This window comes from Hippoglossus hippoglossus, chromosome 20 (assembly GCF_009819705.1).
Source record: "Hippoglossus hippoglossus isolate fHipHip1 chromosome 20, fHipHip1.pri, whole genome shotgun sequence".
In the NCBI taxonomy this organism is placed as follows: domain Eukaryota; kingdom Metazoa; phylum Chordata; class Actinopteri; order Pleuronectiformes; family Pleuronectidae; genus Hippoglossus; species Hippoglossus hippoglossus.
The window spans coordinates 9,803,767-9,828,237 of NC_047170.1; the positions used below are offsets into that span (position 1 = coordinate 9,803,767).

The window sequence follows — 24,471 nt, forward strand, 5'->3', positions numbered from 1 at the left end:
TTGAAATGTCACACTGGTTGTGAAAAGCGTTGTTAAAAGAGACATTTAATCAGGATGCTGCTGCGCTTTATTTCAATTTATATTTCAACAATAAAAGATATAGAAACTGTTTACATCCTCTGTTGCAGTTTTTGCCTTATTTCAGTATATAAGGTAAATAACTAAAACATTTCACCCACCCCTCCATCGGCATAGTGTTGAGTAGATAATGAGTGAATTTTCATTTTTGGGTGAACTATCCCTTTAAAGTATGTCAAGGCTACATCTTTAAATAACAAGATGTGTGTTGGGATCACAAGGCCGGCTGGTAGTTGTCTAACCTCTCCAACAAGACCTCTGAGTAGCCAGGGGAGTAGTACCTGAAATGAAACACACACACATTTTTAACTATAATTTCATCTATTATTTGAATTTTTCTCGTTCATTGTCTTCATCGAGGAGGTTATGTTGCAAAACATACTGAGCTGAATTCCATGAAACTTGGTGAAGGGATCAGACATGGGCCAAGACAAAGTTTCATTCAATTTTGATGCAGATCCATTAAATTCTTTGCGCACTTTTGTTAACATTGAGCATTTTTTGGCATTTTTACAAATTTTCCAGGAAATAAGGTTAAATAACGTAATAAAATGTGAGGCAAAGGATGAGCTGTAGCAGATAGTGGAAGATAAGATCATGTTGACACAGCAGAGTCAGACCACAGCTCTGAAAAGACTGTGTGTGATCTGATGAGTCAGTCCTAGATTACTGTTTACATCGCTCCCTGTTCCACACACACACTCATAGAGCTTAGATGTTGATGAAGTGTCTTAGTGCGTACCTGACTATCTCCTCAGGGAAACAGCTGTTGATGGCGTTGATGTACTCCTGCAGAGGAGAGCCCTGCTCAGCATCCATCTCCTGCACCTTCTTCAGACCCCCGCTGGTCACAAACAAACGTCGGGCCTTACTGTCATGAGGCAGCACCTTGGATAAGAGGGAGGTCAGGGTGAATGAACAATGCTTCATGATCTCAATTACCAAATATTTGGACATTTCTCTCTCAAAAAGACAGATTTTTTAGATTCTGGTTGTGATACCTTGCTGAACTGGCACACAACATGTTTGAGGATGTTGCTGGGGGCATCGTAGAGGAGGGGCTCCAGAGCTGGCAGGTAGGTGCACTTCTGCATGATGCTCTTCAGAGCCTTCTTACTCTGTGAAGACAAGGACACGGGAGAAAAATATGAAACAACAGAAACGATAAAAATCTCCAGGAGAGACAGGAGACTTTAAAATTAGAGTTGGACTCATCTTCTCCATAGACTGAATAAAGATGGACGACATGGCTCCACTTGCTACAACTACCCAGGAATGAAGCCTAACGCTGCCATTGACATCAGTGTGGTAAGAACTCTCTGAAATGACATTTTAATTACTTTGACGTGTATGATTTGGTCCATTTCCCATCCATTAGGGTTTATGACTTACACTGCAGCCAGCCACCAGGTGGCGATTGAGACTCTTTGGCTTCACTTTTAGGGAGCTGTCATGTCTGTTTATACACAGTCTATGGCTGATACCAGTTATTTGTGCTGATTAAACTTTTAAATAGACTATTGATTAATCAAAAATAAGAACTAGAAACCTGCAGTTCTTACTTTGACCTGTAGGTCCTCTGAGCTGCTGGCCTCCATGTAGAGCTGCAGCAGTCTGGGCAGCAGGTTCGCTGTGGCCACAGCCTTCGCATGCTCGGGCGTGTGGTAACCAATCTGGCCGATGGACCAGGCCGTGGCCGCCTTGATGTGATGCTCAGGCTCCTCAGACAGACACAGGGCCAGCTGGTGCACCCCCTACAGGACGGGAGGACTACTTCAGTTTATATATAGCCTAGATGCTACAGGACCTGAGGGAATGCCTCTGGATTTAGTGATGGCTTTAGCTGTCACATGGAGAGAGATAGGCGAACGTGCACACACCTTGGAGAGAATGACGGCCATGGCGAGGTTCTCACTGTGAGTGGCCACGTATCCCAGCATCATGATCCCCGGCAGCCGCAGGCTTCCTTGGCAGTCACCCAGAGAATCGATGACTGCTGACATGCCACCACAGTTCACAATCACCTGGGACAGCTGGAAACACACAAGCACATGCATGTTACTTTGTTTACTGCCATTGATGGTTGTCCCTACAAGTGTATGTATGTGCTGTACCTCTGGTGAGTGCTTCACCACCTCCCTCATCAGAGTGGTGACGTTCTTCCTCACATACTCGTCTGGATCTCGGAGGCAGGCCAGAGCTGCAGGGAAGATCTCAGCCTCGATCACCATTTCTGCCAGGCCGACCGAGTGCTTGCTGATCTGACTGAGGGCTGAGAACACCTGCCTCTGCATGGACACACACACACCACGTCTGGTTATTCCCACAGTTCATTCACATATTCACATAATTCTTTGAATTTCAAAATGTTTTTTTCAAGAGTATAGTTGCAACTTTTATGTTCATATTTCAACACATTTTAGAGTTTTGCCCGTCTGATAGAAACACAACATGTTTATGATTGTGTAACTTGTTACTCTGGTCCTTTTTTTTAAAGAAATTATTTCCTGGTCAGATAATTAATGGTCACCTCTGGATTTATTAATTAAATTATGTTGGACAAACCACTTTGATAAATTTACAAATCACTGTGTATTGAATAGAAATCAGAAAAGGGAATGAAAAGGAAAAATAGATGGGGGAATAAAAAAGATAATAATGCCATATAAATGTGAGATAGAGCCCAAAACAAATCATAAAGGAAAATATACATGCTGTATATTTATGCATAAAATAAAATTTAAGATATTAAAGACAGGGATTTTCAAAAAAACGTTTTATTATTTAAAAAAGCCTGAAAGTTCAATAACCAAAATAACAGAAGGCACTGAGATTATATGCCTTAGTCATAAATTATGTTACCACTGGCCTTACAAGAAGGCGTTTTTAAAGAAAAGAACATGAAAATCAAAGAAAAAAGGCTGACGATGTTTAATCTGTATAAGACTGTTGTTAATGAACACGAGCTAAATCTAATCCAAACTGTTCTGTACCTTGAGTTTTGCGTCCGGGTTGAGGATCATCTGAGCCAAGTGCGCCACGGCCCCGGTGTCCAGCACAGCCTGCGCCAACTCCGGCGAGTGTTTGCAGATGTCGCTGAGGGTGGAGGCCGCGATGCGTTTCAGAGCCATCTCTGGTTCCCGGAGACAGAGCATCAGCAGAGGGACGGCACCCGCATCCACCACGGACTGAGCCAACACTAACGGAGAGAGGAGGGGAACGTGAAATTACAGACACGGGATGGCGAGAGAGAGATGGAGAGGGAATGGAAATCGGTTCTTCTTACGCTCATTGTGTCGGGCGACGTTGCCCAGAGCCCAGGCTGCGGCCTCCTTCACCCCGGGGTCAAAATCCTCCAGGCAGAGGACCAGAGCGTCCACACCCCCACAGGCCACCACAGCCTGGGCCAGGTCGGGGGAGTGTTTGGCCACAGCCCGAAGGACAAACGATGCTGCTTTCTTATAGAACCTCTGCACACGAAAACACACAGTCGTGTCTCCATGACTTTACATGGATTTCCTGCAGACTTCCTGTAACCCCATAGTCATAACCCTAATTTAACTGGAAGCTTTATTTAAACCTAACCATAAAACATGTGACTGTGTTAACAGCTTTAGGTCCCCACAACATGAGTAATATCTGGAACAAACACACAGATACACACAACACCTGTTGACCCCTGCACACACACACACACACTGGCTTGATGACAAAATGAGGATTTTAGACTTTTATTTTAAAATACAGGACAGATATACTCTAATGAAAACCCTCTTTTGTAAAACCTGAAATTAAATTCATTTCTTTTTATTTATGTTCCTTGAATGATTCAATTATTTATTCACTCACTAATAATTTGTCATTTTAGACTTTTTGACACGTTAAACATGAATTGCCACGTTATTTTCTTAAATGTATCTCTTATTGTTCAGGGTCTCACAGACACCATATAATAAAGTGGTAATTGCATTTAAATATATATATTTTTTAAACTTTTACTTTTGTTAATACACCAAATTGGAAAGTTGTTTACATTCTTATATACATTCTTACATACTTATAAGTGTTGATGTAGCCTCTAAAGTGTCCCGCGGAACCTTGAAGACAAACTATTTTCATGTTTTCATATCAGTTGCAATGGAGTAAAATAAAATTCTGCAGCAAACAATGACTCCTTGTCAGATTTTAACATTTTTATGTGACACTGCAAAGACTGAAACCATGTGTCCCTCTACCCTGAGCCTCTGAGTGGACTGAGAGCGAGACAGAGAGGAAACAAAGGCCTGCATGGTTGCTCTCATGCTAAAAGGGGGCTCTTGGGTTTTGAAGTAGCCCCCAAGCTTTCTGCCAAGTGAACCCACAAAAAATTACACTCACACTCAGCAGGCCAACCCTGCAGCTCCCACAGGGGCTGACCTCCTCTGTCTCTCCTCCCTCTCTAACAGCAGCCTCTCCAGGGTGGAGACAACCTGCCTCTATGCTCCAGGAGCAACAAATAAAGCAGTGTAGTGCGGAAGGGTGATTAGAAATACTGACGTTCTGAGAGACCAGGGAGTGAACCAGCTGGGGCAGGATGTCTTCCCTCACTACGGCCTCCGCCAGGTCATCGCTGTGGTCGGCCAGGCGGCCCAGAGCCAAGGCTGCGGTCTGCTGGATGCTGGGGACCACGTCCAGTATCAGGGGACGCAGCATGGACATCACCCCTGCAGGAGGGGGAACACTGGAGTTGGCAGCTGAAGCAAAGTCTTTTTATTTACCATGATTATCTGTTTCTTTTTTTTTTTATACTTTATTTACAATTTTCAGTTTTAAGTTTAGACAGGACATACAATACAAAGAAAATTTTACTTGGACAAAACCAAACCAAACCAACATGCTGCCAGACAGTTTACTAGATTACATATATGGTCTTTGAGAAATGTTCTCGCAATAGAGTTATCTCGGAGATAAGGCCAAGTAACATGGACAAGTGAACAGAGTAATATACTGAATCCCCTGGTGGAGCCAGGTAGGTCAGAGTCCCTGTGGAAGTAAAGAGATATTGCACTGTGCCAAAGCAGGCCCCTCAGGTCACTCTTTTCTGTGTGTTGCCTTTGTGGAGACGCAGATTTTCCATTTGTATAACAGACAACATCTCCTTGAGCCAGTGTGGAAAGCAGCATGGAGAAGTAGACTTTCCTAGGTGCAGGGCAAGTTGTGTCTCATAAGTAAGCTTAAGAATGGCCAGGTTGTGGTTTGGCTGAATGTACAAAGGTTATACAGAGTAGGGCAAAACCAAAAAAGCTGCGCCAGTGATCCCTCAGCAGAGAAGAGACTGATGGGAAAACACGGTTCAGTTTTGTTTTTGAGTAGTGCAATATATGCACTTACCAGGCTTGGCTAGTCTTACCATTTTGACTGCGTTTTCTCATCCTATCATGGACTCGATATTCTTGAGTTATTCTATTGATTCTGTCAAGTTAAATTTACAAAGATGTTTTTCTCCGACGGGCGAATGGAATAAACTTGACTGGCAGATCCAAATGGCACAGAATAGCGTTGAGCAATTGGGTGGGCATTGCCAAACCCTGCCCACTTCTAGATCCGAGCCGGTTCCCCAAATGAATCAGATTTACCCTCATCCACATCTGTGCCCCATTATCTGTGTTTCTTACCAGCACTCTGCAGGGTCTCTATGTTTTGGGGTCTCGCTGCCATATCTGCAACCGTCTGCACAAACTGCATCCTGGACCTCTGATACTGCTCGAAAACTGCAAAGCACAAACATGACAGTGGGTCCCCTGCTGCATGTCTCCTTCTATGAGTGAAAACAGCTCCTGACACTCACCTTGAATGATCTGTCGCTGAGTCATCTTTGTCGGATGAAAAATACGTTTTATCAACTTAAAAACAGAAAACGCTTATTTTTATCACGGGGTTCAGTTTTTTCTGAACCGTTTTCTCTGCGGCCGTCTCTCTTTGTTGTTAGGTGTTGCCGTGGCAACAGGACAGGAAGCAGGATGTTCTGGAGTTCCTGACAAAGATCGTCTCTTGTGAAGATGTGTCACTCCGCTCGCTGTTTGTGATCGGCTCGGGTGCGTGTCGAAATGTGTCCTCCCGCTCCTCCCGCTCCTTTGTTCCCGCAAAAAGAAGAGCGCCAAATTATCATTATGGATGTGTCACATGTTCACATTCAACACGAACAGCAGCAGAAGTGATGACGTATGAATCTCTTATCATAAAGTACATCTTATTTGTCTTCTGCTTGATTGAGGGCTCGACCTCTGGATCACTTCTTATTATTCATTTTGTAGGCGTTTTTTAAGCAATTTTTGTGAACCAAGTTTACATGAAAAGGAAAAAATACATGTTATAAATCTTTTTAAAAGATTTTATAAAATGTCACTGAAATGAGGATCAATCCAAAAATTATTCCCTCTTCTGTGCTGCCCCAGCAAATAAAGATAAAGTAAATATAAAGGCAAGTATATTAAGCACCTTAAGTTTTATAAATGTGCAACTAAATATCTTTGAAATACAAATGAATAAAAACTATATTGATTAAAGCACACAGACATAACACAAGTTTATGCCATGATCCTGAGCGATTCTAAATTTTTTGTACTATATTTATTTTTTCAATATTGCTTGATGGCTCAGGATATTTGAAGGTATTTTTTTTTACAAATGATGTCATGAAAATAGATTTTTATACACATACATCAACGTCTTTGATTTTTCTGTGAAATAGGATCATCTGCAGGGGTTCTGTTTGTTCGCTTTTTTCCTTACTCACACTAAACAAATGCGTGGTTTTGTCAATTCAACAGAGGTAATTACATTAAATAAAATGAGCCCAATTGTCACACATTTACTATATATTTCATCTAAATAAGGAATCTTTTCGTTTCATTTCTGTTTCTGATGAAATCATGAAGCTGTTCTGTGAAACCATGTTTAAAGGGAAAAGTGATGAAATGTATGTTATAGCGTAGTTAGCTTTTTTTATCACGTTTATAAATGCTGCTGCCTAATCCGGATTTACTGTTCCAGGTCAAACCTGGGTTTAGTGAAAATATATATTTAGTTAAAAAAACATAATTGTGCGTCACAAATACAATGCGTTTCTGTTCTTACAATTTAAAAATAATTTAACTTTCAACAAAGGATTCAGGGCAATTTTTTTTAGTACAATTTGATTAAACATGAAAAAGTACTTAATTCGTTAAATAAAACCACGTAGTGTAGTGTTTTACCTCAAGCATCCAAAAAAATCATAAAATGTTAAATTCAACTATTTCACAATTAGCAAATGTTGGGAGATATTGGATTATTTTAATGGAGACTTTCAGCTTAAGTCTTCTTTAAATTGAATGTGAAGAAAATTTGATCCCGGGCCAGTTCCCCTTCTCTTTTCCTCAGTTATCTTCATCATCACTGCTGACACACACCGACATCTGGCGCTTCGCCCCTCTGCTCTTCTTCATTAGTCCTCCATTCATTTTACTCACTCACACAGAGATCACACCGAGCGGATCTTCTTCCGTAAGTGTAAAATGTTTTTTTTATTTAGATGTTTTATACTGTGCAACAGTAACAATACAATAAGTTGTCCATACAATCGAGCGATACAAATACGGGAAAACACGGGAGACATCAAAACATCCGTCAACTGAGCATGAGATGGAGCCCAAGTCATTCCTTCAGAATAAAAGAGGGGGATAAGAGAATAACATCGCTGATTAAATATGCATTTAGTTTCTATTTACACGTGGATCAATCTAAAACTGCTTATAACGTGCTTACGACGTGGAGGATAAATAAGCAATCAGACTCCACTGCGGCTACAAGGAAGTTTTTTTTATCTTCCAGTAAAAGGCAAAGTTAAGATTTTTTTTCACTTTTCCTCCATATGTTATTTTTCCGTCAAGCCAACAGCGATGTTGGTTTCCTTTTATTTAGAACTAGATCAATGCCAGAAATACTTCGAAAAAACAAACAAAACATCCAAATGAGACTTGTGGGGTAAACACGTGGAATTCTCTCTTGAAAATAAGTGTTCTCATGAGCATGCATGTTCAAACAGACGGCTTCAAAAAACAACATCCCAACACACATGAAATATTCATGATAAACACGTTGAATTTGAAAAAAAGACATAAAAGGAAATATAAAAGTCTGTCTTCAGTCGCTTCTGTAAAATAAAGATGTAGCTTTAAAAAAAAAGATGGGGGTAGTCTTCTCGTTTCCAACTTTCTTTTTTTTTTCAAATCCTCAACAGCAAACATTTTCTTTCATATTCAATTTCCCCACGCCACCCAACTTCCGCGTTGCTTTTATTTTGAAATGTCTGTGATTCCACTAACAGGATGCGGTCATATTCCGAAACAACCAATGGAGAGAGAGAGAGATACATGATGGAACTACGTTGGCATGGAAACAGTATCAGCTGAGCGGGTGTCTGGCGTTGGCGGGTCCGGTCCGGTCCGGAGCCTCGCGTCATCCGGAGGAGGTCGACGAGCCGTTCAGGGAAACCTTCCGGGGTTTGGTGGTGGCGACGCCGCTGCCGAACTGGGTGAAGGAGCGGCTGGGGGTCGGAGGGGCGGCGGCGGTGGCGGCGGCGGCGGCGGCGGCGGCTGCAGCGGCAGGGGCAGGGGTCCCGTTGACGTTGTTGGCGCCGTGCGGGAGCTGCGGGTGCGGGGACTGTGCGGGTGTGCCGGGGCTCGGCAGCGAGGAGGACGTGGACGGAGCCCCGGCGGGACTTCCGGCCTTGTCGCTGGCGGAGTCGCTCTCTGGACCGGATCTGCTCGCGCTGTTCTGGCCTTCCTGCTGCACGTGGCTCACCTTCATCTTCTTACAGTTGGGTCGGACTCGGTACTTCAGAGGCAACGGGCCATTCTGTGGGAGTAATAATACAAAACATTATAAAACATGAAATTACACCATGAATAACAAAATTAGTACATGTTAATACACTTGAGTTACACTATGCACAAAGAGGTGGAAACAAAAAGACACTGTGTGCTTTGTCCAAACTGCTGCCGATAAAATTAAATGTATGAGTTTCAATCTAAAACAACCTAAATCCAGTTTCTCATCATGCATGTTGGATGCATGTTGGATGTGCAGACATGGAGCAACATCCAGAACAAGGCTCAACTCATTTTTACCCAATTTCCCAATTTAAGTTTTTGACTGTATTCATTTCCTTAGGTTTTTACTTTTGCTCTGGATTTTGCCATTTGGCTAATTTTACTGTGCATTTTTGGTTTTCTTGGGGCCTTGGAATGTTTTATTTTCTGTATTCATAATTAATGAGGTCCCTACCTCAATGTTTTCCCGATTTGAAGTAAAAAAAGAATACATTTAAAAGTAATTATTTTAGAGGAATCGATTAACACTTGTATTTTGAATGATAAAATAAGACGCTTCAGCGTATCTATATCTATGATCCATGAGGATGGATATAAAACTGATCTGACAACGAACAAATGACTTGATTCGTGAATACATTTAAATTAAAGGAATGGATTTGCGGCTCAGCAGCAGTTTGGATGAAATCCAGATTTAAAGGATTTGAAATCAAGTCAGAAAAATGTGCCACACCCTTCTCCAAGTATAGATATATGCAATATCCATTAACGTGTAGTAATCTTTCAGAGGTTCGTCTTCATACATGACTTCAACCTGGAGAGAGTGGGAGAGAGAAAAGATCTATTAACAGAGCAAAAGAGATAATAAATCTGCATTAAAGCGAGATTAGAAAAAACTATATGAAATCATCAATATTTACACTTAAAATAGTTTAAATGCAGTTTATAATAGTCAGTAAATAAGTAGAGCTGAGAACAGACCTGGTAGGTATTGGGGATGTCCATTTTACTGCGCAGGAACTTCCTCAGGTGCATGACCGTCATGGCTGCTGGACACTGCAGGTACCTTATGTTAGCCACCTACACATTTACACAAATATCCACAATTAGACATATTACTGGTGTCAAAGTATATTAATATAAAGTGACTCAATTGTTACAGAGGACACCTTAAAAAATATCAGGGAAATGATTTGCTATACAAAAACAGCATATAGCTTGATTTAAACTCTGTCTTCTAAATACACATTAGTTGCTGAATGATAAGGAGCTCACAGGGTATTTCTTTTTTTTTTTTTTTAAAGGATGTGAAATAGGAGAAAAATAATCTTGGACGAGAATGTGGACAAAAATCACATTGCAATACCTGATCTTTAGGCTGTTTGTCCTCCACGCCAACTCCCAGTCTGCACAGAATTAAAAAGGGAGAAATGTTGTTTGTCAAGTCTCTATTGTTAATGTTTTTCATATGCCCATGTCAAACTTAAATGCAATAATGAAATTTTCATAAAAATCCTTATTTATTTAACAAAAATCTGTTTACTGGACATTTCATTATCTACTGATCAGCCACATAAATGAAAAGTACATATATTTATTTATGCTTCTTTCCCCCTTGAAATACATTTTAACGTATTGGTACCTATAGCTTACTCCTCAAGTCAACTACTATTGAATATATAAATATACTATACTTGAGCAAAATCGTCCAATAAAAAAAAATAAAGTAAAATAATTAATAATCTCTTATTATACACAATAACTATATACACAAAGGCTGAGTATATAGGGGAAAAATCCCCACTAACTAACAAAGCCCATTTTTTTCTCATTGAAAAAATGTATCATAATACATTGTGGACAGTTTGACTTTGACAGGATCTGCTGTGATTTGATCCAGAATAAGAAATGGGTCAATAAACACTCCATAACTATATATAAATATTAATACATCATTCGATAGATCTGATATATATATTTTTTAAACATCTTGTGTAAAACTGTCTCTAACATCTAACATCTTGTTGGATCACATGACATTACTCACGAACCACAAAGTCTATTTTAGGGAGAACATTTCTTAGAAAGAAGCTCTGTGATTAAATGAAATGTTTCCAGTCTGTTAAGAAAAAAACATTTCTACATAAATATGAAGCAACAAAGTTACAGGAACTAATAATCACTTGCTTAAACACACACACACACACACACACACACACACACACACCTAAATGAAAAATGAAGCCTACCTGCTCTGGTCAAAGAACTCAATAGAGAGGCTGATGATCTCATCATCTGTAATGATTCTCTTGTCCTCGTCTGCCACTTCTCCACGGTCCTCGTTTGACCCGTTAGAAGCTGCAGAAAAACACACAGAAGTGAATGAATGTATATTCTTTTGAAACTTTGCTCGAGCAGAGTGTAAATTTACACCGTCCTTACGTCCCAAAATGTCTCTTTCCCACTTTCACTGTGGTGACCAAATGGAATTCATGCTTTCTATTACTCACCGTCTACAGGGTGCTCGGCATAAAAGTCTCTCCTCCTCTTCATTTCATCTGAGGACGTTCAGAAAGCAGAGACGTTACAAGTCTGTCCACCTTCAGTTTACACATGAAAATCATTTTAAGGCTGAAAATACACCAGAACCTGTTCTGTCTGTGTGATTTGCAGCATTAATCTGAACAACAAATCGGAAACACAACAGGACAAGGGGACGTAATAAACCTGCCTTGAATCCTACTTTTACTGTATTATAACTTTATATAATAAATATAACGTTAGTGCTTTATAAATGTGACACTTAGCAATAAAACCATGGGAGTTTTGCCTGACCTAGTTTGACATGTAGAGTGTAACACAAAATCGAAGCTGTCCTCACAAAGTCACTAAAACAGCAGATATAAGAAAACCAAACTGAAAAAACATTGAAATCATCCAAAGCCTTAAAACAACACAGTGTATCCATCTGCAAACATATTTTAGTATTATGATGTGTACATTGATTGGGATTATATGTCTTTACTTTGATAAGGCAGTTGCTGTCATTGCCTTGCAACCTTGTGGTTAAAGTGACTAATAAAAAAAAAAATTTAAAAAAAACCCTACAGCATATATTCAAGCACGGAGTCAGAATGAAAGTCAACACAACATGTGAGACTCAGAGAAGGTTTCAGAGTCACTCTCTTACTTTTGAAGAGGCCGGGGACCAGCTTGTACACGATGTCCTGCAGAGTTTTATCAGACCTAGAGAGGAAGAGACACTTTAGTCAAGTCGCTGACACACTGACCACATCAGCAGTTACAGTTAAAACTAAGAGAGAAAAAAAAGGAACTGACACAGATGGATTTTTCCTATTCAAATTAAGTTTTGGATATATAAGAAGACCAATACATTTGAATCCATTGCATTACAGCACACTGACATTCAATAGATATAGCTGCTTTAAAAGGCAGTGGAAAAGCTCACATATTATATGAGTCTTCCTTATGTCTTTATATTCTTAAACCAATTACTGGCTGCTCCAGCTGTCCAACGAGAAAATAAAGGGGAAAGACACAAAGGGCAAGAAACTGGAAACAAAGAGCTTTCAAAGAAGCGTCACTGCTGCTTAATTTTACAAAAGCAGAAAAGAATAAATTCTTTATATATGAGAGGAATTAAAAAAACATTTATGATGCATCAAGTCAAATCATGGTGAAGCAAAAAAGACAAAGAAAAAAACTTTGTACACTAGGCTCCTTCGCCTACAAAATAGATAAGAAAAAAATTAATAAAGGGAGGAAATGAGAATAGCAGAAAATTCAATAAGCATGGTTCTCACCGGATGTTTAGCAGAGGCTTGGTTTTATGCACTTGTACATCACAGATGGGACAGTATTTGCTGGTTTCCAGGTAGCGCACAATGCACATCTTGCAAACTGAAAATGATAGAAAGAGTTAAACAAACAATGTCTGTGTCAGAATATATTTTGGACATCCTGGGTATTGGTAAATATGGTTTAAGAGCTTGTTGCTGAGGGGAAATAAAGTTTGAATAAAGGTGCATGTGCACAGAAACATGTAAGAATTATTCCTTTAACAACTTTCTGCAGTTCACTCAGTGTGCCATGAAATTAAGAGGAGACATGGTTTTCACATGGGAAATGGGGTTTCTTACATGAGTGAAGACATTCGATGATGGTGGTTGCGTCTATGAAATATCCTCCACACAGGACGCACATGAGGTGAGGGTTGAGCTCGGTGATCTTTATCCTGGTCGTTCGATGCATGTTTAGGGAAAGGAGCGACAATCCTGCAGGGAAACACACACACACAAAAAACAAGTCAAAACAATGCGTGCGTGACAGGAGGAGGAATCAGAGGGCTGCGGGTTTCTGTCGCCATTTGGAGGAGAAAGAGAGAGAGAGGGAGCCGCTGTTTGTTTGACTGCGTTAAAGCAACATCATCTTGTATGCTAATCCGATAATAAGCAAAGGGGAAGGTGCTCGCTGGCAGATTGATAGGCGGCGGCACCGCAGTCACCTGACCGAGGCGCAGGGAATAATCATAAATCAATCGGCTGCAGAGATCGATGGAGCCGCGCGCTCCTCTCCGTGGAGCTGCATTTCACACCGGCAGCGTTTGAACACATGGAGCAGTCGGACAATGTGCCTGAAACAGACATGGATCCAAAGGGCTTCCAAGGTGAGGAACGACAGAAAGAAATGGTTTCATTACACTCGGGCTGGGGTTGGATTTAGTTTGGTGTTTAATGCGTAACATTGCATGGCGCTTAAATCAACCTGTGCGTCCAGCTTCAGTTTTAAATTAGACAGCGGAGACAGAAACCACAGGAAATAAAACTCCAGCATCAAAACATTGAGACATCTGCGTCTAATATCACTCTGATCAAACTATATAGATTTTATAATCAATCATTTGGCCGACATTTGCATTTTTTAAAAACAATATGCGCACAGGGCTGAGTGTGGGTGATAGACACCAGTTCCCCGCGTCAGGTGTGCCACACCGGCTATGTGAGGAGGGGGGGGGGGGGGGGGGGGGGGGGGGACCTGAGCGTTTCTATGGCAACTCCTTTTGCTTTCTAGCCCACATGGCTGGTGGCCAGTGACCAGAACCATGCAGGATATCAAACCCCCAAAAAAACAACGGCACGGCGAGCTGGGACCGAGAGGGAGCTAGAGAGGGACCGGAGGTTCCCCCCCGACCGTCCCTCCGCGCACTGCACACACAGCCGCTGGACTGCCGGGGCTGCCGACAGCACGGCTGCCATTTTGTGGAGGAAAAAAAATAAGCCCGTGTATCGGTTCAACGGGCTGCGGGGTTTCCTTCGATAGAGAGGGGGTCGGCAAATAAAGCCGGAATATACCGTTGAGTTTGAGCTTCCTGGACCTTTGAGAGTCCGACCCCGAGGAGAATCTGGGCTTTATTCTCGGGTTTTTCATGGCGTGTGCGCGTTAATCAGCTCCGAGCAGCAGCAACATGGCCAGACGGCAGCGAGACTGCGCCGAACTTGAAGCGCACACTGGATCATAGCGTACTTATTTATTCTGCGCCATTGTCGACTAAAGTCCCGCACACACTCTTCATGAAACACCAACACCGTGTTTACTTTACGCCGATTGGGCAGTTTGACGTTATAAACCTGCTGCTGCTGCGCTACAAAGGCTCGAAGTGTGAAATAAAGTCACCAGCGTTTTTCATTCTCTCTTAAATGTTATGATCCATGTCGCGTATTTATCGCAGAATGTTGGAGAACAATAATCTGGTGCGTAATAATAAAAGCTGTGCTCTGTGGCATTATGTCCTCACATTGCTGTCAACTGAAGAAATTTAAAAAAAAACAGCAGCCATGAAAAGTGTTGCCCATGGACAGAACTTGAGAATGTAACCGCCTTTGGATGACAGCCAGGCAAGAGAGCTTGCCCGATCCCGCAGCCGTGCACCGAGCCCCGGCCGGGTTCAGGGCTTCAGCCCGACCTCTCCACGCATGGCCGCCGCCGCCGCCGCTGCCGGACAAGTTTTTTGGGACAGGGACTCCGTTCAAAGGACGCGTCACACATGGATAATGATGGATCATGTCTACATGTATACGGGGAGCCTGTTGCGCCATTAATCGATTGACTGGTGTTTGGACAACTGCTCTCCTTCTGTCCGGAGGGAGCTGCACGCTCACTTTCTCAGACTCCACGTCAAGAACTCCATAAATCCACACGCAGAGAAGTTCATTCATGCTGCCAACAAAGAGTACAGTATACAGATGTCCAGTATGAAATCACTTCTGAGTATAGAAAGGTTGCTTGCACGCATGTACATCACACATATATTTTAGATGGACAAATAAGGTTGAATTATCTGCTATATTCTAGAGATTATTATTAATTGAGAACAGCCAGGCTGCTGAGCCTTTAATTCTCCCCATAAAGCAGCAAATTGAGAGATTTCTCTCGGCTCTTGCAGTGACCCAAAAGTCCTGCCCTCCTCATTTGAGACCAGTTCCTCTTGTAAAGGTTCCCCTTACTCTTAAATCAACAGCAGCTGGAAATGACCCAATTAAAAGCTGCAATGCATGGTCAAAAAAATACATCAAAAACCCAAGACCCCCAAAGGCAACAAACCGCTGTCAGAGAATTTAAGGAATTAAATAAGCTGATCGAGCACATGACTGAGGACTTGTGTGTATATCAAAACAAAAAGGGGATGAACTCCTGCTCTGGGTGTTTGGAGCCACACGATCCAAAGATGTGAGACTGTCAACCTGCAAACACACATGGATATGAACAACATTATTTTAAACCATCAAGGGTCCACCACAGCTAAAGGATATTTTTCACACACTGTGAGGGGAAAGCAATGGTTCATGTCCTGTCCTGTCCGTGTGTGTGTGTGCGCGTGTGTGTGTGCCACCAAATCCACACGCAATGCAACAACGTGCAAAGTGAAAACATGGAAATCCACAATAAGCTTTAATGTCTGTATAAGAACACAGCTAGTGTGGATTTAAGTGAAGTTACCGAGGCTTTGGCTGCTTCGTGAGACACAACCATCACCCGGCGACTCGTCCATGCCCTATATGGGCTACATGTATTTTTTTAATTTCTCAAAAAACCCAACCTTCCACCTCAATCAACCTCCTCTTACACCAAGACATAAACATCCACAGTGAGGGGGTGAGAGCGATCCAGTGTTTCCTATAGAAGCAGCCATGAAACATTTATGCACAACAGACATGGCTCGCCTCCTCGGCACGTTGGTTCCCCGCCATCCAAGTTAAGTTAATAAATCCAACATTTGGCCACATGAGCCCGAACCCGACCCGCCACCGTGTTCATAACCCCCCAGACATCCCAACTCTATAACATGGAGCCGCTGCGTGGAGACCCGGGCGCAGGAGGACCGTTTGGAGCACTTGCTGCCGTTCACATATGAGCCAACCCTGCCTGGTTCGCCCGAGATCTCCCTCTTTACCTAAATCCAAACGACGTAAGGCAAACACCCACCGTTACCAACTAATACAGACGGATTACCGGGGGTTAGGTGGTGCTACCGAGGGGGCGAGAGGGTCTTTATCGGCGTCCGTGCCCGAGCAGGGAACATCTTTTGCCACAGAAGAGGAGGAAAAAAAGTGGTGCGCAGAGACACACACACACACACACACACTGAGCTCCACGTCGGTGATCGCTGCAGCCACCGCGGAAAGCTCCACATCCACCGCTGGAACGGCGGCTTGAAAAAAACACAAAAGCACCGACCGCGAACCTCGGCTGGTGCCGCCGTTAGTTAGAGGAGATATCGAGGGAGACGTACCTGGAGGCTGGGCTGGGGATCGGCGGGTCTCGGGGCGAGCAGACAATGAAAGTTGGGGAGGCGATCAGCAGCAAATGAATAGGAGCCGAGCCGCCATCTTGAAGCAGGCTGCAGACGCTGTCAGTGGCGGAGAGCGCACCGCGGAGCAGAGCGCATTTCAGATGTGCGAATAAAAACTCCCCGTCTCGTCGCTGCTTATGGCGCCGTCAGCGTGTCCGTTCCGCGGCGTCCAACGAGCCCGCTCCTCCAGCTCCGGCTCGGCGTGAATCCCACTTCTGCACCGACAACTTTGCCTCCAAAACATTCAGCTTCACCCCCAGCGAAATGCAGTAGTGTATATGTGTGTGTGCCTCGGTGTGTGTGTGTGTGAGTGTGTGTGTGCGCAGTGGAAACTGACACCGTCCCCAAAATGGCTTGTAGTTCGACCGCCCCGCTTTGGTCACGTGGTCTCGTTGCTTAAGGGTGCCTGGGAATTATTGTCGGTGTACGGTGTGGCTCCTGATCTGCTACGCATGATGTGAAATAACATACAAAACACACACATGTGCACACGGGTGCGTTTTTAGGCATTCGTCCCCAACAGCAGTTTGTGTGTAATTTGAGCTGTTGTGGCACCGTGCGCCGAATTTGTCTCGGCTACTCTCGGTGTATTCTGGTCTTTTTCTTAATGCATGACGCATGATTTAAAATAAGCCACAAGCTGCTGCACTTTGTTACACTTTTCATCACGAACAGCCACAATCCGCGCACTAATGCGCCTCCTTCTTTAGCCCAAATATAGCTCTGTGATTAGTGGCGAGTGGAAAGTGGACTAAACTACGCATGGTGTTCCCTGGACTCTGTGATGTTAAAAATAAAAAGAGCAGAAAGACGCACAGTCCCAACATGAACTCTGCTGGAGCTGCTGCTTCAGCAAATATCTGCTGATCTTTGTTTTGTGTTTTTTTTATTCCCACACTTGGTTTTAAAATGCGTCCATGTGACCAATAGCTCTGGAGTCAGACCTTTGTCACAGGCTGTGCTGACATCTGCAAGAACAAGGAGGGAAAAATATGCGACACCACTTCCACTTGATGAATCGGAGCCCTTATGTTTGAGCCAGCGACGCCGAAAACGAAGGCATCTCGGATGTTTATGGAATGTGAGCCGCTGTGGAGCCTCCAAACTTTCTGCTTAGGTGGACGCAGGAAGAAGGAAAGTCTAAAAATGTGCTGGTTATATATTTTTAATAAAGCAACTGAATCCTCAGAAGTCCCAGATCTCTGTTTAAACTTCCATCAGCCTGAGAGTCCTCCGGAAAAAAAAGCTGGACTTGAGCCTCTTGTTGCAACAAATGCAAAATACACTGCTGTCACGCAGCTATGGCAAAAATCCTTTTCAGAGTGGTAAGTGCTGACAAAACACATGTCGACCAACTTTAATGGATCCAAGTTCAAACAAAAATGTCTCACGTCTCCCTGACAAACAAGTGACATCAAGTGGTGTTTATTTGTTTGGCACCAAAAGGATATATATATATATATATATATATATATTTTTTTTAAAAAGACAAGTAAGGCACAAGGTGGATTTTATTTCTCGAGGTTTTTAATAGAAACACAAATGTGAAATATCTTTCGGGTCATTGTCCGTCTCAGGTGAAAAAAGAAGTAAAGCAGGGGACAGGGACATGGTGAAGACCGGTGAAGTCCTGCGCTCCGTGGCGCGGAGAGGGCGAAGGAAACCGGACACCGGCATCACATCTGACTGGCTTTCTCCACACTCTTAGCGGCGTCTTTCAACTTCCCCACCAAATCCTGCAAACAAGTGACCACTCGATATGTTCAACGGGTTAAAAAACCTTGAGGAAATAATCTAAAATATGATTTGAAGTTAAATAAAATAAAAACAAATGAGCTTTACTCACTTTGAATCAGACTTTAACCGAAATAGTTATGAGATAATTATAGATTCAGTCTGGATCGCGTGAATGGTCCAGCTCACGTTATTTAAATCCAGGTCAACCGTCACATCACAGCACCAGTAAATAAAGAGCGTCTAATAGAGTGAACTTTGTCTTTTCATAAAGGCAGAATTTTACTAAAATACCCAATGGATCCGCTAAATGCATCACAGTCAGTTTCTGCAATTTACAGCTTGTTGAATATTGATATGGCTGCAGCAACGTGACCAAATCCAAACAGCTGCACTGTTCTGAGGTTGCAGAAAATGTTATTATGCTGAGCTCACAGATCCAATGATAAAATCTAAGACGTGTGACAAAAACCACCAAGCAGTTGATTAAGTCTCCCTCCTTCCTGTTCTCTGCTTGTTTTCTGCAGGACAGAGGGTCTGTGCAAGAAAAATCCAACTCGTGAAAAGAGCCAACAAGCAAGTAAAAAACCTGCACAATCATCGTTTCTACCTGTAGCTGCTCCATCGTGCATGTGAAGTTTACATCTTCAGAGGGTCCTTCGTTCTGACGAGAGGAACAAACACGATCGTTATTGTTTTTACGCACAGAAACATATATGAGGCGTTCAGGAACATTTAAGGTGCAGGTATAGGCTCTGTGCGGTTTTGAGTGTTACCTCAGTGTTCAGCGAGATCAAGTAGGAAGGCTCGTTGACCTTATCGACCTGTCCGTTCTGTGGAAAGACAGAACATTTTAATCTCAGGTTTTTGGGACATGTTGTGAACCGAAAAAAAGGCAGAATGTGTCGTGTACCTTTATGTGGTATTGCAAACGCCAGGAGACGTCGTTAACGTGAGGTGCTCGCCTTCCTATGCTGCAACACAGAGACCATGAGATTATACAGAAGGTGAGCATGGAATTCCGGAAAAGTGCATGTATTCATATCCCTTCATTAACTGGCATCAGTGTTGACATGCTGCACTTGGAACACATTGATGACGAAAAGGCAGGAATCGGTCTGTAAAACTCCACAACTACAGATGACACGCTATTTACGCTAAGCTCCAGTGTTTTATGTGTGGTTTACATTTCTCCAGGACGGATCAAAAGGCTTTCTTTGTTTGATATAATTCGATCACTTTCCTGCAGCTGTTTTTGACTCAGTCTGGAGACACCGGGGCTCTCTGACAAAGAGCGTCTGTTTACGGCGCGTCACAACGCAGCGTTTACACCGCATCAAATCCTGCTCCTTGTCCCTCCTCGACCTGACACGCACAGCCAGAGAGCCCCCCCCCCCCCCCCCCGTCTCTGTTTCTAATACGGGACTGGAGCAACTGCTCACCCGCCTGCTGCTCCACCCTCTCCCCGACTCCACTAAACCCACTCCTGTTATTTATTCATGTTGACCCTCGCGTTTTTAATGCGTAAAGCCCAATACAACGTCTATAAACGTCCACCTCCAGTTTGCAATCACCAACAAAGCAAGAAGACGAGAACTCCTGCAGTTAAGACTTTTTGCAATGTTGAACTTTAGCTTTAAAACATCTCTCGTCCTCCAGTGTCATCCTGAGGACATGATCGTTGTGCGTAAAAGGACCTTTTCAGCTTAAAAACAACATCAGCTCCACTAATCTCTTTCCCACTGACAGCTCCAAACAACATTTCATCCTTACCTTGCTAATAGACGTACCAGCTCTTTTTTATGTGTCTGTAAAACAAAACAAGCATCAGTGGTTTGTGCCGGCTGCTAAAACCTACAGGACCACATTGGAAAAAATTAAGATTTAACATGTGCAACATTGTTTGAAATATACCTGATAGGTGTTATAGAATATCTCTATTCTCTCTGCACTGAAGTTGAGTTCTTCAAGGCAGGAACTGTGAGAGGAAAACATTTTATTTAGCAATAGATATATTAAAAAAACAACTCAATATATGATACACTTTAAAAAATAGCTGGCTTTAAAACATGTATTTTTCCTTTTCCTTTACCGTTTTATTTCTATGTAAAACTGTTGTCTACATGGTTTGCAGTCACACATCAAATGAAGTTTAATATGCGGAGAAATCCAGAGCAACATAAAAACACATGGGGGTTTTAATGGAGTAAAAAAAAGAAGAAGAGTCAAAAACAGGAATTCTGCAGCTGTATTTGGATGCCTGTTTGTTTGGTGAACACACACATGCACCAACAGCACCTGAGGGTTTATCCCCCTCCTCCTCAACACCCATGATAACTCAATCTCCTCTCTAATTATACATTATACACAAAAAAGCTAAATGTTAACTGAAATGGGCAATTATTACAAACTTATTTGAAGAGATTTGCACCCATTGCTGATTCATAAATCACTCAGAAAACATTGCCTTAAGTTTATAATATGAATTCTCCCAAACTGACTCTATTAGACCCACTGTCTTTTCTGTGGGAACATTGCTGCTGTAAGTCTTGTAAATCTAGAAATGAGTACATAAAGCTTGAAGTACTCAAAAGCCACTTCTGGCAAGAATGAGTGTTATAATATCCCATGTGGAACATACAGGCCACACAATAGCACCACAGCATGGAAATCATCTCAGCAATGTGACCTCCAGTTTATATTTTAAATACAAAGTGAAATATTTAGTTATTTTGCAGTAAATAAAACAGCTTTTTTAAATCCATTTCATCAATCTCCTGCAGAAATCTTCAGCTGGGTTCAGCTCCCATGGGAGATGCAATTAGCAGATGACATTATAGTGCAATATACGTGTAATATGATCAGCCACGTGCAAACAGCATGATTTAGTGCAGCATATTTCCTGTCACATACACATGATGTGAGCACGGATTTCACAGCCATCACGTTACATGACAACTAATGACTAATGAGCCTGTTATTGGGGAGTCACCACCAGCATGTGCATGTGAGGGGGGTGGGGGGGTGGGGTTAATAATAATAATAATAATAATAAGGCAACGTGCACGTCGGACCGTCTCCTACCTGATCGTGGACCTGTCTGCGTTGTGTTTGGTCGCCTCCAGGATGAAGGTGGCGGCTGCAGCGTGGCTCTGCTTCAGCAGGACCCGGTCGATGTGCTGCAGCTCGGGCTGATCTGCGCACAGGGGACACGGTGTGAGGCTGGATCACGCAGATACAAGACAACCCGCCTATGGACTGGTAGAAATGATTGTGCGCTATAGTTTTGTTTTTTTTCTCTACTTGCGATCCATACTTGGGTTCCCCCAGATTGACGTGCAGAATGGAAATCAATGACGATTTGCATGTGAATGGGCCCCTCAGCTGCAGCAGGAGGGGGGTGTTCTTTGTTTGTTTGCATAGTGGACATTTCACTTTCTAAATTATTCTGCTGTTTTCTGGTGGACAGATTCCTTTATTGTTGCTGCACACGAATTGAGCCGTGATGCTGCAGAAGTTGTGGTGCAGAGCAAACAGCTGGAGTACACTGTGGAGCTTTTATCTGAGCGGTGTCCTCCCTGTTGCATGAGGTCTAGAAGTGCTCCTTCCTGTCATTTTGCATAATTCAGATTATATTTACTGCTCACATTCAAAGCAGATCAATAGCAGCCATACACAGAGCGCTGGTGCGTTCAAGGACCTGCTAAAAGGGCGATTAAAGCGCACAATCGGGTGTGTACCCATTATTAACAGTTTAATGGTGATTTAAAAGGACTAACATGGTCTTTTCTAACATGCTGAGGGGACTTGATGGCAGTTTTAATGACAAAGGGGATCCCGAGTGGTCGCTGCTGAGTGTTAAACATGCAGGAGGGGGGGGGACCTTAGCGTAAACATGAGCTAAGGTCGCTTTAGCGCAGAGATCAGCGTCTTGTTTGCAGATCGCACTAAAAACACATGGAGAGAATCTCGCAGGAGAGAGAAATCCACCGAGCAAGCTCCTCTACACGTCCGCACGGAGGGAAACCGGAAGCAGCGGCGGAGACAAAAGCGGCAGCGGCGGCGGGGAGAGGAGAGCAGAGAGGCGGCAGCTCACCGAGGACTCCGGGGTCACCGTGCGCCGACAGCAGGCTGCGGAAAGAGGCGTCCAGCAGCGCGGGGAAGACGGTGTGGTCGAGGCAGGACGGGTCGGCGAAGGAGCGCAGCCCTCTCTGCACAGACTCGGACAACTCCATTTTGCAAGAGAGACCCACACGACAGCAGACCACGTGACGGATCAGCTGATGTTGCGTGTGTGTGTGTGTGTGTGTGTGTGTGGAGCTCAGCGGCGGAGGGTTGAGCCGAGGAGCCGAGCGGCTGAGGCGGTGGTTACGTGCAGGGAGAGTTGGGGCTGGCGAATGTGGAGGAATCACCGGGAGATGCCAGAGAGGAGACCCGGGGAGGAGGAGGTGCTGATCTGCATCTAGACTGCGTGTAGAGATCCCTTTACCCCTCGATGCACACAGGCACCAAAGCAAACTAGCTAAACCCTCAAACCAAACCACACCACACCACTAACGACCAGTGGTTACAAAGTGGGTTCAGGGCCAATATTGAAATAACGTGCCTAGACTGTCAACGATGCCATTATGACTTATTTAATTCAAAAATAAATAAAGGAATGACACTGGAGGAGATTTCCATTTGTTTTGAGGATTCAACATTGGACATTTACTGAAAAATCCACCGCCTACAAAACCCTTTGTAAACACACCATGCAAACACTTACATACTTCAGTTGTGTCCCCCACTAACATAGGTCATTCAAATAATGTCCTTTTGCTTTTAAGGGTTCTGTTATAAATTCACAAATACATAGAGGAATGAGGCAAACCTGAGGTTCAAGGGGGGGGGGGGGGGTTCAGGGGCCAAATATAGGTCATTATAATATTGTGCCTTGGCTGTTATTGGCACTAAGATTCTCTTTAAAATAAAGGGATGAGACTGAACATATAAGAGCTGGACACATGAAAAGACTCATGTTTTCAGAATTCAGTTATGGACACTTGAGGAAAAATCCTTGGCAAACACACAACACAACTAATATAGGTCATTGAAATAGTGTGCCTTGGTTATTAATGGTACTATTAGATTTTAAAGGATTAAAAAAAAAAAATCCTCACCCCAGTGTACCTGCAGATTAAATGGAAACAAAAATATTCCTCACAGATTTTGTTCCATTGACATATAACAAACATCTGAAATCCTAATCTGTTTTGGAGTCTTCAACAAGCCAGAAGATAAATAGATTATTAATCATGTATACAGAGAATTTCATCCACCAGAGCTGGAACCTTGACCTAAAGTCTCACCATTCCCCAATGTAAATGAATAGCACAAGGTTTGCATTGGTTTAGAAGTATGATTTGGAAAAGGAGGTAAAAGTTGGATGTCCTGTGAGTCCAGTTTCAAACTGGGACACTTGATCATAGATTCATAATTCATAATTAGGTCATAATTAGAACAGTAATTTACATTAATTGACAGGGCTGGGTTAAAAACTAACGAGTGAAGAAAGAATATAATCTGGATGAGCAAGATTTTTTAGGTGCCTGCACGTAAGAGACTATTTAAACAGAGATTAAATCAGATCTCACATGTGATCCAATGCAAGCAGGACATTCTCGGGTGAGAGATCGAGCAGAGGAACATAGGGAGCTGGAATTGCACATGCACATGCCTACAGATGACTAGCCCAACATAATTAAGATACAACAAAGAAGCACAAGCTCCAGGCTACAGGAGGAATTCTAATGAAAAATTAATTAATGACTCCAAAGACTATAGATCATCTTCATGACAACTGTTGTGTAGTGAGAAAAACACACATCACATACATGAACATGTCAAAATATTCGGGTTGATGTATATGAAGAGTTACAAATGTAAAAGTCACAT

General features: G+C 42.9%; 3 protein-coding genes across 3 annotated transcripts; all 3 read right to left on the minus strand.

The window, feature by feature from the left end:
• Positions 1-242: 242 nt before the first annotated feature.
• Positions 243-6,039, minus strand: spag6 (sperm associated antigen 6). The gene is made up of 11 exons (XM_034572892.1): positions 5,906-6,039; positions 5,733-5,828; positions 4,615-4,781; positions 3,365-3,548; positions 3,072-3,277; positions 2,193-2,366; positions 1,959-2,111; positions 1,641-1,832; positions 1,080-1,196; positions 821-966; positions 243-359 (listed from the first exon to the last, which is right to left on the minus strand). Exons 1-11 carry the CDS (start codon positions 5,928-5,930, stop codon positions 293-295), a joined length of 1,527 nt encoding a protein of 508 aa, XP_034428783.1. The 5' UTR covers positions 5,931-6,039; the 3' UTR covers positions 243-292.
• Positions 6,040-7,598: 1,559 nt separating this feature from the next.
• bmi1a (bmi1 polycomb ring finger oncogene 1a) lies at positions 7,599-17,153 on the minus strand. The gene is made up of 10 exons (XM_034572608.1): positions 16,741-17,153; positions 13,091-13,225; positions 12,755-12,851; positions 12,121-12,176; positions 11,441-11,488; positions 11,180-11,288; positions 10,297-10,336; positions 9,912-10,010; positions 9,664-9,744; positions 7,599-8,955 (listed from the first exon to the last, which is right to left on the minus strand). The coding sequence occupies exons 2-10, from the start codon at positions 13,200-13,202 to the stop codon at positions 8,557-8,559; spliced, it is 1,041 nt and encodes a 346-aa protein (XP_034428499.1). The 5' UTR covers positions 13,203-13,225; positions 16,741-17,153; the 3' UTR covers positions 7,599-8,556.
• A 1,141-nt stretch (positions 17,154-18,294) lies between these two features.
• On the minus strand, positions 18,295-22,833 carry commd3 (COMM domain containing 3). The gene is made up of 8 exons (XM_034572609.1): positions 22,631-22,833; positions 21,619-21,730; positions 20,449-20,512; positions 20,308-20,342; positions 19,448-19,508; positions 19,311-19,367; positions 19,145-19,198; positions 18,295-18,536 (listed from the first exon to the last, which is right to left on the minus strand). Exons 1-8 carry the CDS (start codon positions 22,767-22,769, stop codon positions 18,477-18,479), a joined length of 582 nt encoding a protein of 193 aa, XP_034428500.1. The 5' UTR covers positions 22,770-22,833; the 3' UTR covers positions 18,295-18,476.
• Between the last annotated feature and the right edge of the window lie 1,638 nt (positions 22,834-24,471).